The sequence below is a fragment of the Oncorhynchus mykiss genome, chromosome 18, assembly GCF_013265735.2.
Source record: "Oncorhynchus mykiss isolate Arlee chromosome 18, USDA_OmykA_1.1, whole genome shotgun sequence".
Classification (NCBI taxonomy): Eukaryota; Metazoa; Chordata; class Actinopteri; order Salmoniformes; family Salmonidae; genus Oncorhynchus; species Oncorhynchus mykiss.
Window position 1 is genome coordinate 34595231 of NC_048582.1, and position 15683 is coordinate 34610913.

The window sequence follows — 15683 nt, forward strand, 5'->3', positions numbered from 1 at the left end:
TTTAGCAAGGTAATTGAAACCACATTTTATTCAACATATTTACACATTAGCTTAGAGCATTCCAGTCATGTTGAGAGAGTCAAGAATAAAACCAAAATACAGATAAAAAAAAATATGACAAAAATGACAAATTGTGGATTGAGTGGTCATGGTAAAACATTTAAAAAAAATATTCAATAGTATCCATGTTTTAAAGCTAAGCTATTGGGGGGATTCATATTCACTTTTATGATTGGTTTGAAGACAATGTCCTTTTGCAGGCATTCTTAGAACAAATAACTGGACCAATAGATTACTCAAATTTGTCCAGCAGCTGGTGGATTTCTTCTTGGCCACGATACAGTTTCTTCAGACCTCTTGGAAGGTAACGGCAGGAAGACAAGTTTAAGTAATTGAGTGCTGTAGACTGGCCTATAACTAACCTGCAAAACAAAGAAAATAAATTTGATCTCCAGTTCAAGCCAATCTAGGTAAATCATAGGCTGCAGTGATGTAGTGGTAAAAAATAAAGTGGGTAAACACTGATCATGGTTCGCGGTGAGTAAAGTAACACTCCCTATACTTAGTTTCAATATATTTGTCCACAAAAGGTGGGTGAACACTCACGCAAAATAAAAAAAAGGTGCACAGCGTTGACGTGCGCTTAACCTCCAGTACACCACTGATAGGTCACAAGTAGGGGCAGCATGTTTTAACTAGGTAGAGAAATTCAAATACTTTATATCACAAATTCATGCATCTGTTCTGATAACAATTCTAAAAAAAGGTATTCTGCAAACAATAGATAAAGCGTAATGTATTGACTATTGCATTGCATAGTGAATTTTATGTTGAAAAGAAGACCAATGTGTTGCCTACCGGAGGGCAGGTGTTGTGACCTTGGTCCCGCTAAGATTGAGCGAACGTAGGGGGTTTTCTCCAGTTCTCTGAGCTAGATGGCCCATGGCAATCTCCATGTCTTCTTCAGAGAAGAGCTGGTTGGCAAGGTCTAGCTCCTGCAAGGTACCACTCCATTTCTGGGTCAGCAGGTGAATTCCCTTCTTGGACAACGATACTGTGACATTGCTGCTGAAGTACAGTCCCCAGTACAGACACTCAAGCTCTAAGAAAAAACACAGCAGAGAATATAGTAGCATAAATCATAATCAATGTTATCATGAACCTATGTAATCATTGATATTTGAAGCATATGAGTTTACAACATTGACATGAACCAATGTAATTATTGATACAGTGGGGAGAACAGGTATTTGATACACTGCCGATTTTGCAGGTTTTCCAACTTACAAAGCATGTAGAGGTCTGTTATTTTTTTATCATAGGTACACTTCAACTGTGAGAGACGGAATCTAAAACAAAAATCCAGAAAATCACGTATGATTTTTAAGTATTTGATACATCAGAAAAGGAGAACTTAATATTTGGTACAGAAACCTTTGTTTGCAATTACAGAGATCATACGTTTCCTGTAGTTCTTGACCAGGTTTGCACATACTGCAGCAGGGATTTTGGCCCACTCCTCCATACAGACCTTCTCCAGATCCTTCAGGTTTCAGGGCTGTCGCTGGACAATACAGACTTTCAGCTCCCTCCAAAGATTTTCTATTGGGTTCAGGTCTGGAGACTGGCTAGGCCACTCCAGGACCTTGAGATTCTTCTTACAGAGCCACTCCTTAGTTACCCTGGCTGTGTGTTTCGGGTCGTTGTCATGCTGGAAGACCTAGCCACGACCCATCTTCAATGCTCTTACTGAGGGAAGGAGGTTGTTGGCCAAGATCTCGCAATACATGGCCCCATCCATCCTCCCCTCAATACGGTGCAGTCGTCCTGTTCCCTTTGCATAAAAGCATCCCCAAAGAATGATGTTTCCACCTCCATGCTTCACGGTTGGGATGGTGTTCTTGGGGTTGTACTCATCCTTCTTCCTCCAAACACGGCGAGTGGAGTTTAGACCAAAAAGCTCTATTTTTGTCTTATCAAACCACATGACCTTCTCCCATTCCTCCTCTGGATCATCCAGATTGTCATCGGCAAACTTCAGACGGGCCTGGACATGCGCTGGCTTGAGCAGGGGGACCTTGCGTGCGCTGCAGGATTTTAATCCATGACGGCGTAGTGTGTTACTAATGGTTTTCTTTGAGACTGTGGTCCCAGCTCTCTTCAGGTCATTGACCAGGTCCTGCCGTGTAGTTCTGGGCTGATCCCTCACCTTCCTCATGATCATTGATGCCCCACGAGGTGAGATCTTGCATGGAGCCCCAGACCGAGGGTGATTGACCGTCATCTTGAACTTCTTCCATTTTCTAATAATTGCGCCAACAGTTGTTGCCTTCTCACCAAGCTGCTTGCCTGTTGTCCTGTAGCCCATCCCAGCCTTGTGCAGGTCTACCATTTTATCCCTAATGTCCTTACACAGCTCTCTGGTCTTGGCCATTGTGGAGAGGTTGGAGTCTGTTGATTGAGTGTATGGACAGGTGTCTTTTATACAGGTAATGAGTGGAGAACAGGAGGGCTTCTTAAAGAAAAACTAACAGGTCTGTGAGAGCCAGAATTCTTACTGGTTGGTAGGTGATCAAATACTTATGTCATGCAATAAAATGCAAATTAATTACTTCAAAATCATACAATGTGATTTTCTGGATTTCTGTTTTAGATTCCGTCTCTCACAGTTCAAGTGTATCTATGATAAAAAATTACAGACCTCTACATGCTTTGTAAGTGGGAAAACCTGCAAAATCGGCAGTGTATCAAATACTTGTTCTCCCCACTGTAACTAACCAACTAACCAACAGACTTGGCCAAATTCTGCATTTGATTGATTGCACAAACAAAGGCCATCCACAGCATCAACAATGGATGGGTTTGTCTGGATATACTGTACCTTCACATGGTAGAGAAGAGAGCCCGGCTGCTGTGATCCGGGAACAACCTCTCAGGTCCAGCACACGCAGTTTTGGGGAGTCGTAGACAATCTTAGTCAAGTCTTGGTCAGTCATAAAGGAAACAGCTGTAGTGGCCATACACAGCTCCTCCAGTAAAGGGAAGCCAGATGTGGAACCCGACCCATTACGAGTCATTTTAGGCATCGGAATGACATTCAGCATCCGGAAAGTCTGAGCCACAAGAGAAAACAAATCAAAAAGGTCTGCAATGTGTTTGTCCCTTTACACAAGAAATAAAAAGCCATTCAATAAGATAAACCCCCCTCTCTATCTCTGACTTTGCTGATATCTAATTTATTGAGGAAAAGTATATTTACTATGCCTGTGATATATGGTTGTCCCATTTTAAGATGAATCCATTAAGTTGCTCTCGATAAGAGCGTCTGCTAAATGACTAAATAAAAATATGTAATCATAATAAGCAACTGGGTAAAGAATAAATACCTGCAGTTTAGGACAGCCATTTTGCAAAGCTTGGATGCAAATTGGAAGCTGGCAATATCCACTGTCCAGCTTTGTGTTAATTTCCAGCAATTGCAACTCAGGGCAGCATCCTCTCTAGTAAAATGACATACAGTATGGGACATATATTTCAAATATTGATTGAGTAATTGAGGGCAGCAATAATTTAAATCCATTGCTTTCAGAAAGTATTCACACCTCTTGACTTTTTCCACCTTTTGTGTTACAAAGTGGGATTAAAATGGATTGAATCGTCTTTCTTTTGTCAACGCTCAAAAATTCTAACATTGGTAAAACATTGACGAGAAATAAAAAAACGAATATCTTAATTACATAACTATTCATCCCCCTGAGTGCAATACATGGTAGAATCACCGTTGGCAGTAACTATAGCTGTGAGTCTTACTGGTTAAGTCTCTAAGAGCTTTGCACAGTTGATTGTTGATCATTTAAGGCTTGCCATAGATTTAAGCCGATTTAACTCAAAACTGTAACTAGGCCACTCAGGAAAAGTCATCTTGGTAAGCAACTTGTGTACACAGAGTGTCAAAAATATTAAGAACACCTTCCTAATATTGAGTTAATTTCCCCAAAGTATCCTCTCGGTTACTTCACTTTTCAATTTTTTTTTTTACATTACAGCCTTATTCTAAAATTGATTAAATCACGCCCCCCCCCCCCCCCCCCCCCCCCTCCCCTCAATCTATACACACAATAACAAGACAAAAACTGGTTGCGACATTTTTGCAAATGTATTAAAAATAAAACTGAAATATCACATTTACTCAGGAATTCAGACCCTTTAAAATCAGTACTTTGTTGAAGCAACTTTGGCAGCGATCACAGCCTTGAGTCTTCTTGGGTATGAAGCTACAAGCTTGGCACACCTGTATTTGGGGAGTTTCTCACGTTCTTCTTTACAGAGCCTCTCGAGCTCGGTCAGGTTGGACGGGGAGCGACGCTGCACAGCTATTTTCAGAGATGTTCGATCGGCTTCAAGCCCAAGCTCTGGCTGGGCCCCTCAAGGACATTCAGAGACTTGTCCTGAAGCCACACCTGCATTGTCTCGGCTGTGTGTTTAGGGTCATTGTCCTGATGCTGCCACCACCACGCTTCACTGTATCGACGGTATTGGTCAGGTGATGAGCGGTGTAAGTTTTCCTCCAGACATGGTGCTTGGCATTCAAGCTAAAGATTTCCATCTTGGTTTCATCAGACCAGAGAATCCTGTTTCTCATGGTCAGAGTCCTAGAGTCCCTAGGTGCCTTTTGGAAAACTCCAAATGGGCTGTCATGTGCCTTTTAAGGAGTGGCTGGCTTCTGTCTGGCCACTACCATAAAGGCCTGATTGGTGGAGTGCTGCAGAGATGGTTGTCCTTCTGGAAGGTTTTCCCATCTCCACTGAGGAACTCTAGAGCCCTGTCAGAGTGACCATCGGGTTCTTGCTCACCTCCCTGACCAAGGCCCTTCTACCCCGATTGCTCAGTTTGGCCCGGGCGGCGAGCTCTAGGAAGAGTCCTGGTGGTTCCAAACTTCTTCCATTTAGGAAAGATGGAGGCCACTGTGTTCTTGTGGACATTCAATGCTGCAGAAATGTTCTGGTACCCTTCCCTAGATCTGTGCCTCGACACAATCCTGTCTCGGAGCTCTATGGACAATTCCGTCGACTTCTTGGCTTGGTTTTTGCTCTGACATGCACTGTCAACTGTGGGACCTTATATAGACAGGTGTGTGCCTGTCAAAATCATGTCCAATCAATTGAATTTACCACAAGTGGACCCTCATCAAGGATGATCAATGGAAACATGATGCACCTGAGCTCTATTTCAAGTCTCATAGCAAAGGGTCTGAATACTTATGGAAATAAGGTGTTTATTTTTTAAAAATAAATATGCAAACATTATGGGGTAGTGTGTAGATTGCTTAGGATTTTTTTATTTATTTAATCCAATTTAGAATACGGCTGTAACGACCAAATGTGGAAAAAGTTAAGTGTCTGAATACTTTCCAAATGCACATCAATAAGGGATCATAGCTTTCACCTGGTCTGTGAATGTCATGGAAAGAGCAGGTGTTCATAATGTTTTGTGCACTCAGTGTATACTTGGCCTTGTGTTAGGTTACTGTCCTATTGAAAGATGAATTTGTATCCCAGTGTCTGTTGGAAAGCAGACAACCAGGGTTCTCTCTGAATACAAAACACAAGATAACGTACACACTATACACACACGTACACATGGATTTTGTGTTGTAGAGTAGGGGCTTTTCGGCACACACTTAATGTTGTGAAATCTGTTGTGAATGTATTGTAATGTTTTTTTAAATGTATAACTGCCTTAATTTTAGTAGTTGAGTTAGGAAGGACGCCTGTATCTTTGTAGTGAATGGATGCATTGATACACCATTCAAAGTGGAATAAATAGGGTTGCACATTTTAGGGAAAATTCAGAGGTGGTAACTTTACGTGGGAATATATGGGAAATATTCAAATTACTACCATTTAAAAATGTAGATGTTTTTGCATTGGATATATTTACCATATCATATGGAGTCAAAAACAAACCTTTTACCTTATCATAAGTAGACAATTGCAAATGATTAAATCCTTCCAATATAAGTTTTTTTTTTTTAACTTTAATTAAATGAGTTGACTCTTCACATGGGACGATTTCATTGTACAACAAAAGGGAATATTGAATGATCCATCACATCCCCCAAAAACATGTTCAACATACATCTGTAAAATGATAGTCTAGAAACTAAAGTGTTGGTTGTCTACCTCTCAGGCTTCCAGGTCTTCTCAATGTCCACCTCTTACACATCAGAGTCTGAGGCATCATCTTCACTGTCACTTTCCAACCTTGCTGAGGATGGCTCATTGTCAGGCTCAAACAGCCTCAAATTTGCCCAGATGGCCACCAATTTTTCAACCCTTGTATTGGTCTGCCTGTTGCGTGCTTTGGTGTGTGCGTTCCCAAACAAGGACCAGTTGCGTTCTGAGGAGGCTGATGTTGGTGGGATTTGGAGGATGATGGAGGCAACAGCAGAAAGAGCCTCAGATCCACGAAGTCCCTGCCACCAGTTGGCTGATGAGATATTGCATCTCCATCCCAAAGCCCTTGCTTGGAAGTGTACTTCGCCAGACTGCCAAGAAACTTGCCCTCATCCAGGCCAAGATGGCAAGACCCGGTAGTGATGACACCATAGGCCTTGTTGAGCTCTGCAACAAACAGGATGCTCTTGCCAGCATACTTGGGGTCCAACATGTACGCTGCAGTGTGTATGGGCTTCAGGCAGAAGTCTTCACGCTTTTTTTATGTATTTCAGAACTGCAGTTTCCTCTGCTTGGAGCAACAGTGAAGTAGGCAGGGCAGTTTGGATTTCTTCTTACATCTGCAAGCGGAGTCTGAACATCAGACAGGATGGCATTGTCTCCCTCAATCCATGGAATGGCTACTGCTATAGGTTTCAGGAGTTTCAGGCTGCATAACACTCTCTCCCAAAATACATCATCCAGGAGGATCCTCTTGATGGGGCTGTCCATATCGGCACTGTGATATGGCCATTTCTTGGAGAGACTCCTTCCCCTCCAAGAGACTGTCAAACATGATGACACGGGTGTTGCTGGGCAGCTTCAAGGTGGTGCTCTCATTCTTCTCACTTTGCTTAGTGAGGCAGGTTGCTGCTATTACTTGATGACCCTTCACATACCTAACCATTTCATTGGCTCTAGAGTGTATCCATTGTTTTCAGTGCCATGATGTCCTTGAGGAGCAGATTCAATGCATGAGCAGCACAGCCAATGGGTGTGATGTGAGGGTAGGACTCCTCCACTTTAGACCAAGCAGCCTTCATGTTTGCAGCATTGTCCGTCACCAGTGCAAATACCTTCTGTGGTCCAAGGTCATTGATGACTGCATTCAGCTCATTGGCAATGTAGAGACCGGTGTGTCTGTTGTCCCTTGTGTCTGTGCTCTTGTAGAATACTGGTTGAAGGGTGGAGATGGATGTAGTTAATTATTCCTTGCCCACGAACATTCAACCACCCATCAGAGATGATTGCAATACAGTTTGCTTTCTCTAGGATTTGCTTGACCTTCACTTGAACTCTGTTGAACTCTGCATCCAGCAAATTAGTAGAAAAGGCATGTCTGGTTGGAGGGGTGTATGCTGGGAGAAGAACATTCAGAAATCTCTTCCAATTCACGTTGCCTGTGAGCATCAGAGGTGAACCAGTTGCATACACAGCTCGAGCAAGACATTAGTCAGCATCTCTGACTACGTTCTTCTGATTCCAGGAAGACCATGAGCTGTTGCTATCGATAAGGTGCCCGAATCATCATTTTCACCTCAAATAGAAGTAGAGGGACTTTAGTCAGAGGTTGCTTGTTGTGAGCGCTGACGGAACTTGATGCACTTGGCCAGATGATTCTAGATCTTTGTTGCATTCTTCACATATGATTTGGCACAGTATTTGCAAATGGACAACTTTTCCTTCTACATTAGCTGCAGTGAAATGTCTCCACACATCAGATAGTGGCCATGGCATTTTTCTGTAAAGATAAGGGGGGAAAAAATGAATAAAAATAAATAAAACTAAATTCCATGTACAGTCATGGCCAAAAGTTTTGAGAATGACAAATATGAATTTTTCAAAGTCTGCTGCCTCAGTTTGTATAATGGCAATTTGCATATACTCACTCCAGAATGTTATGAAGAGTGATCAGATGAATTGCAATTAATTGCAGTCCCTCTTTGCCACACAAATGAACCGAATCCTCAAAAAACAATCCCACTGCATTTCAGCCCTGCTTACAAAAGGACCAGCTGAGATCATGTCAGTGATTCTCTCCTTAAACACAGGTGTGAGTGTTGATGAGGACGAGGCTGGAGATCACTCTGTCATGCTGATTGAGTTCAAATAACAGACTGGAAGCTTCAAAAGGAGGGTGGTGCTTGGAATCATTGTTCTTCCTCTGTCAACCATGGTTACCTGCAAGGAAACGCGCGCAGTCATCATTGCTTTGCACAAAAAGAGCTTCACAGGCAAGGATATTGCTGCCAGTAAGATTACACCTAAATCAACCATTTATCAGATCATCAAGAACTTCAAGGAGAGCAGTTCAATTGTTGTGAAGAAGGCTTCAGGGCGCCCAAGAAAGTCCAGCAAGCACCAGGACCGTCTCCTAAAGTTGATTCAGCTGCGGGATCGGGGCACCACCAGTACAGAGCTTGCTCAGGAATGGCAGCAGGCAGGTGTGAGTGCATCTGCACGCACAGTGAGGCAAAGACTTTTTGAGAATGGCCTGGTGTCAAGAAGGGCAGCAACGAAGCCACTTCTCTCCAGGAAAAACGTCAGGGACATACTGATATTCTGCAAAAGATACAGGGATTGGACTGCTGAGGACTGGGGTAAAGTCATTTTTTCTGATGAATCCCCTTTCCGATTGTTTGGGGCATCCGGAAAAAAAGCTTGTCCGGAGAAGGTGAGTGCTACCATCAGTCCTGTGTCATGCATCTCAGCCTAGGGAGTGGGCTCACTCACAATTTTGCCTAAGAACACAGCCATGATTAAAGAATGGTACCAACACATCCTCCGAGAGCAACTTCTCCCATCCATCCAGGAACAGTTTAGTGAAGAACAATGCCTTTTCCAGCATGATGGAGCACCTTGCCATAAGGCAAAAGTGATAACGAAGTGGCTCGGGGAACAAAACATCAATATTTTGGGTCCATGGCCAGGAAACTCCTCAGACCTGAATCCCATTGAGAACTTGTGGTCAATCCTCAAGAGGCGGGTGGACAAACAAAACCCCACAAATTCTGACAAAATCCAAGCATTGATTATGCAAGAATGGACTGCCATCTGTCAGGATGTGGCCCAGAAGTTAATTGACAGCATGCCAGGGCAGATTGCAGAGGTCTTGAAAAAGAAGGGTCAACACTGTAAATATTGACTCTTTGCATCAACTTCATGTAATTGTCAATAAATGCCTGTAATTATACTTCAATATTCAATAGTAACATCTGACAGAAATATCTGAAGACACCGATGCAGCAGACTTTGTGAAAATTTATATTTGTGTCATTCAAAACCTTTGGCCAAGACTGTACAGATAACTCCTTTGAAAGATAAATGTTTTAAAATGAAATATGTATGGAAACATGTATGGAAACAGGTGAATTAACACTCAGTTAGCAGGCTCAAGTAAGCTAAAACCACATGTTAGCAAAAACTAACTAGCAGAAACTGTTAACAAGTTAGAAATGATTTAAAACACACTGCTGTAGGCTACTATTTACTAGTTAACAAAAACGCATGAATGTCATAAAATATATCCACCCCACCCAGTATTGTAATCAAAACTTACCAGAAAGCGTGTAGTCCTTGGCTCAGACAGTGTAGTAGTGTGGGCTCAATAATCTCATTAGTGTGCAAGATCTTGAGAATCAGCTGTACATGTGATGGAAGACTGCACTATGCATGCAGACGGTTGCGATTCCATTGAATAGGAGATAGTTTAACCAAAATATGCCACATGACCTAAAATTTCCTTATAACAGTGAACCTTTGTGGGACACACATACAGAGAGGGAAAAAAGTACTTGATCCGCTGCTGATTTTGTACGTTTGCCCACTGACAAAGAAATGATCAGTCTATCATTTTAATGGTAGGTTTATTTGAACAGTGAGAGACAGAATAACAAAAAATGTTACAAAATGAAACAATGTTAGTTTCCACCGGGCTGCTGTGGTCCACGATTGGTTCACAGGTCACCCACTTTTCATCGCACTCAATCTCCCCCTATACTCTCCATTCTTGAATCCTATTTAAGAATTCTTCTCTGCATGGCGTTGGACGGTGTATGATCACAAGCCCCATGGATCAGGGGTCATGCCAGGCCTGGATACAGCACTCCAGGCCATACTTTCCACGCTTCCTAGCTCAAGACAACATGGCATGTGGATGAAGTCTTATGGCCAGACCCACGAGATGTAGACACTTTTTTCTGTTCTTTTTTTCTAGCAGAAATGTTTGTTTTCTCCTACTGTGCTTTTGTTGTTTGAGGAGTGTTAGAACATTGAGAGAACTAAAAACCTTTTCCCCCTTATTTGTATTGATAAGACACTATGTTCAGAATACACATCCATACTTTACACATTTGGATACCTGTGTGCATGTGTGTTTACTACATATATGACAAAACTTCATTGCAAACTGCTATGCCCTGCACACAGAAAAAGCCACAAGTGTTTTTCATTTATACTATCAGTGCGTGGTTGGTGCTTCGTGTGCTTATTCAAATGATGGTTTGTGTGTACTGTACTGATGCAAAAACAATTTTTTTTAAAAAGAGTTTTTCAAGAATTGTTTGCTTTTGCAAGAGATGTATAATGTTTTGCTGGTTTGGTGTAAGGTTTGGTGGTTAGTGTGTAGAGTTTTGCAAAATCAGCCTATAGTTTCAAAGATAAGCAATCATAAAAAACAGTAATTTGTCAATTTCTAAAAACATAATTCCACTTTGACATTATGGAGTATAGTGTGTAGGCCAGTGACACAACATCTACATGTAATCCATTTTAAATGCAGGCTTTAACACAACAAAATGTGGGAAAAGTCAAGGGGGGTAAATTCTTCCTGAAGTCTCTGTATTATACGCAAGTCGTCAAATACTGTAAGAAATAAAATGGCACCTACGGAGATAGCAGTGAGAAGTCGGTCATTCCTGGGCCCATGGGTGAACAGAATCTGTCTAAGTTGACTGCCATAGGATTCCAAGAAGGTGACAAGCCCTTCAACCTGTATCTATAGCAACAAGAGAGAGTATAAGATTTTAGGCATTTAATATATACACAAAGAAGTTCTACCTACTTTAATGACGGTACGTCTAATGAAAAGTGATACAATCAATAGGCAGAAGTGTAGATCATAAGCTCACTCCACTGTCATGTACGATACTTTCAGAAAGTATACACACCCCTTGACTTATTCCACATTGTGTTAGACTGAATTCAAAATGTATTAAATACATTTTTCATAATTACAAAGTGAAAACATGTTTATAAAGGTCTGCAAATGTATTGAGAATGAAATACAGAAATCTAATTTAATTCTTCAAGCTCTGTCAAGATGTTTGTTAGACAGCTATTTTAAAGTTTTGCCATAGATTTTAAAGCAGATTTAAGTCAAAACTAGAACTAGGCCACTCAAGAACATTCAATGTCGTCTAGATAAGCAACTCCATTGTAAAGTGCATTCGGAAAGTATTCAGACCCCTTGACTTCTTTCACATTTTGTTACGTTACAGCCTTAGTCTAAAAATCATTATTATTTTTTAAATTCTCAATCTACACACAATACAAAATAATTACAACTATTTAATACATTTTAGAATGAGGCTGTAACGTAACAAATGTGGAAAAAGTCAAGGGGTCTGAATACTTTCCGAATGCACTGTATATTTGGCTTTGTGTTTTAGATTATTGTCCTGCTGAAAGGTCAATTTGTCTCTCGGTGTCTGTTGGAAAGCAGACTGAACCAGGTACACTACCGTTCAAAAGTACAGACACTTAGAAATGTCCTTTGAAAGGTTTAAGATAATATTGTTTTATGACCCCATCACTGAAAGATAGGACTCTCAGGAAAATGCATGTGTGATGTTTCCCTCTACAATGCCCACAAGTCACGCAGGGTTCATTAGAAAGGACAATACCAGGAACTAAATCAGAATGGGGGGAGATGATGTCCATCAATGATGGACTTTTCTACACAGAAGATCATACAAAATTGCCTGATGATCTTCTGAACTTTCCAATACCATTCCGATTCTGATTTAAGTCACTTTGAACCACACTTCCTTCAGATGTAAATACTTGAAAAAGTACTGTCAGACTGATTTGTAATAGACTGTCATACCCCATTTGAAGAAAAAAAAACATATCTGAAGGAAGTATTTTTTTTTACATGGTGGGGTTGAAAATAGTTATTTTTTAAATCAAATTGGGACAACAAAAAAGTTTGGGAACCCCTGCTGTAAAACAACAAAATGTGGAAAATTCAAGGTGTGTGAATACTTTCAGACGGCACAGTATCTGGCCTCCTATGGTGCAGTATTTGGACCTTTGTGTGCTATAGTGTGAGTGAACCATCATTATGTCCACTGACATGCTTTTTGGCCTACCTCAGAGTACTGGACGTTAATGCTATCCAGGGACCGGCAGCTGCCACTGAGGCTCTGAAAGGCCTTCTCAGTCACGCCTGTACAGTATGACAGCTTGAGTGAGCGGAGATGGGGGCAGGACTGGGACAAAACCTGTTAGGTAAACAGTGGGATGTTAATCAATAAAGAAAACCTGAAACACAATCAGACTTAAACAGGAAATAACAACTTATGCTAATTTCATACAGACTTTCATGGTGTGAAGTTATTATCAAACACTTAACAGTGATAGTTTGACATAGAAAGGAAAGCTATTTCTTACAATTAGTCTACATTAGTAAAGTACATGGATCCAATAAAAATGTAGAACAGGTATGAAGCAACAAACAGCCTTATTGAGGCATTAAATGGCAAAACAACAGTAACATCACAGTTGTATTGTGTAGATCAGAACTTACCTCCACAACATGGTCAACATTATTTTTCCAGTGATTAAGAGAAAAGTCTCTTAATTGGGAGAATCTTCAAAACAAAATAAGAGAAATGTACCATTATTACTTATTTATAGGCATAGTTAAGTCAGTTAATGTTATTTTTTCAATTACCAAATTGTTGTTAGGGCTTAGAATACATTTACTCTATGGGTCAGTCTGTATCATGGACAAATTATGCCCTGGACTGAGTGCTTTTTAGTCCATGACTTGGCTTAATCAGTGTCCGTGAAACCCCAGAACTAGCCTATACGATCCACATTTTACTTAGCAGGCATACATAGAGTCCCCCACACTGTCTGAAACTATGTTATTCTGTTTGAAATTTTACCAAATAGTACTGACCTGTTCTGTGCAAGCCAGCTTACAGTGTTCCTGATCTTCAGTACAGTTTTAGGCAAGTGGGTTTTACCAGGTTCCAACCAGCAGTAACCCACAGACACACTGCGCCACAGAGCAGGACTGGCTGCAGCTGCATTCCATAGGTGGCACACCGTAGCCACCCTAAAACAGTGCGCAGAATGTTTACATATCAGTTAGCTCAGATAGTTTCCATGTTCATTGCAGCTTGTATTGAGCTTGATTGTTTATTTCATCTAAGTTTTATGTCTAGAATCTCCCATTTAGAGATGAGACAGAGGCACCGATGAAATGCAACATGAGAAGGGCAGGCTACATGAAACATTGCATTACCTGCACAGGAATGGTACTGCACCATCTTGGTGAACTACCATCTTGAAAATATTAACTAACACTTCCACTGGTAGGCTCTGACCCCAGCTGTCAAAGCCCTCCTCTTGGTGGTGTTGCAGTGTGGGCTCCAGTTCACCTTTCTTGATCAGTGGCTTCTTTGTGGCTTTACCCTTTGGAAGAACCGTATTCTTCTTCTTTGCTGGAGTGACTTTGGCTTTTCCTTTAAGGATTTTCTTTTTCTTTCTTCCTTTCGCGTTCGGCCGCCATATGTTATCATACTGATTTGTATTCGATATGATCAGAAGCATATCCTCTCCTTGTTCAACAGTGTAGCCAAGCCTTGGGGGGCGGCTGACTTTGGCCTTCTTTTTCTTCTTGGGCTTAGCATCTCTGGGCACATCAGACTTCCTCTTTCGTGTTGATGCTGCTGATGAGCTTGAGGGAGCATCGTCAGCAATTCCCACAGATAGTCCTGCAGGTGTACCATCTTCCATCTCGTCCTCAATCTTCACCTTATCTACACAAACACTTGACGTTTCCTAACTTCACTTATCTTCAAAAATATCTGTACGTGTAAACAAACAACAGATATGTAACAGCAATATTTAAAATAAATATCACATTAAAAGTATTATTGTTTATTTAGTTAGCTAAAAACAATGCCAATAATTACAGGGTTAGATAGAACCGACAGCAGAAACGATTAGCTAGCTACAGTAGCTACCGGTAACTGGCTAACGTTAGCTAGCTGAACATAACCGCATAACTAGTAAGCTACACATTTATATAACCAATATTTAGTGGACATACCTGCATGTATCTTCCTTTAAATGAGCCACATCATACATTTTTACTTAAATTAATCAACAAAAGAGGCACGTCGTGGAGTAGCTAGCTAGGCTACTTGTAAACAATAAAGGAGAAGCTATAAATACAGTACGCGCCTGCCTGGTGCCCACATTTATTACGTTCGTTGCGCAGCGAGAGTCGAGTGGATGGTACTGCGTTCACAACAACTGAGAACTCCCGAAAAACGAGCTCCGACTGAAAATAATTTTGAATGGCCACCCAACTCGAAATTCCAGCTTGGAAACTCGGGCCTCTTTCTCGAGCGCAGAGTTTCCAACCTGAAGATCACAGAGATAATGATTTGAACTCGTTTTTGTCTGAGTTCCCAGTTGTCATGAAAGCACCAGACAGACAGACAGAACAATGAGCCAGATATTTCACTGGATGTATTAATGTGAAGCATCTAGTTGGCGTTTCCACTCACTACCAAATATGGCGATGAGGAGGAAGCCCATTTGCCGGCAGTGGGAGAAGATAGCGCGAGATGGATTTTGGCCCAAATTCTGCACATTTTCTCATCGATTAAACATTTGATCTCCATACGGTTTTCGGTTTCCAAAAATAGAATTTGTAACAGAGTAGACTATTTTGTAGACGTTGTTTAGGAGCGCAAAATGAGTTATTGCACACATGCACTTCTGAGTAGATGTTCCCTAACTGAAATATTCAAATAAATGCTAAAACACCCCAGTTGGATCTCACTAGCTCGTGGTTGGCTCTGCTCACCCACCTCCTTTGCTTGTTCTGCCCACTATAATTAATTTGCTCCCATTGGAAACGATAGGCTTATACAAATCTTTGCTAACAGATTTGGGCCAGTCAGTAGTCCCGATGAGCCCTTCACGGCTAGTTACACTGAAAATAAATGCAACATGTAAAGTGTTGGTCACATGTTTCATGAGCTGAAATAAAATACCCCAGAAATGTTCAATATTCACAAAAAGATTATTTATCACAAATGTTGTGCACAAATGTTTACATCCCTGTTAGTGAACATTTCTCCTTTTCCAAGATACTCCATCCACCTGACAGGTGTGGCATATCAAGAAGCTGATGAAACAGCATGATCATTACACAAGCACACC

General features: G+C 41.2%; 1 protein-coding gene across 4 annotated transcripts in view; it reads right to left on the reverse strand.

Moving 5' to 3' along the window:
• The window catches only part of fbxl6 (F-box and leucine-rich repeat protein 6), a 24137-nt gene continuing 8454 nt past the window's right edge, over positions 1–15683 (reverse strand). The window contains exons 1-10 of one of the 4 annotated variants that reach the window (XM_021571737.2): positions 14560–15275; positions 13750–14314; positions 13402–13560; positions 13024–13087; positions 12587–12718; positions 11104–11211; positions 3387–3500; positions 2882–3113; positions 859–1102; positions 1–422 (exon numbers count right to left, since the gene is read on the reverse strand). In XM_021571737.2, the coding sequence (XP_021427412.2) occupies positions 293–422; positions 859–1102; positions 2882–3113; positions 3387–3500; positions 11104–11211; positions 12587–12718; positions 13024–13087; positions 13402–13560; positions 13750–14243 (1677 nt within the window). In that variant the 5' untranslated portion in view covers positions 14244–14314; positions 14560–15275 and the 3' untranslated portion in view covers positions 1–292. Of the gene's footprint in view, positions 423–858; positions 1103–2881; positions 3114–3386; positions 3501–11103; positions 11212–12586; positions 12719–13023; positions 13088–13401; positions 13561–13749; positions 14315–14559; positions 15278–15328; positions 15354–15683 lie in introns of those variants that run through there. The other 3 variants (XM_036952539.1, XM_021571736.2, XM_021571738.2) reach the window with 3 other exon arrangements.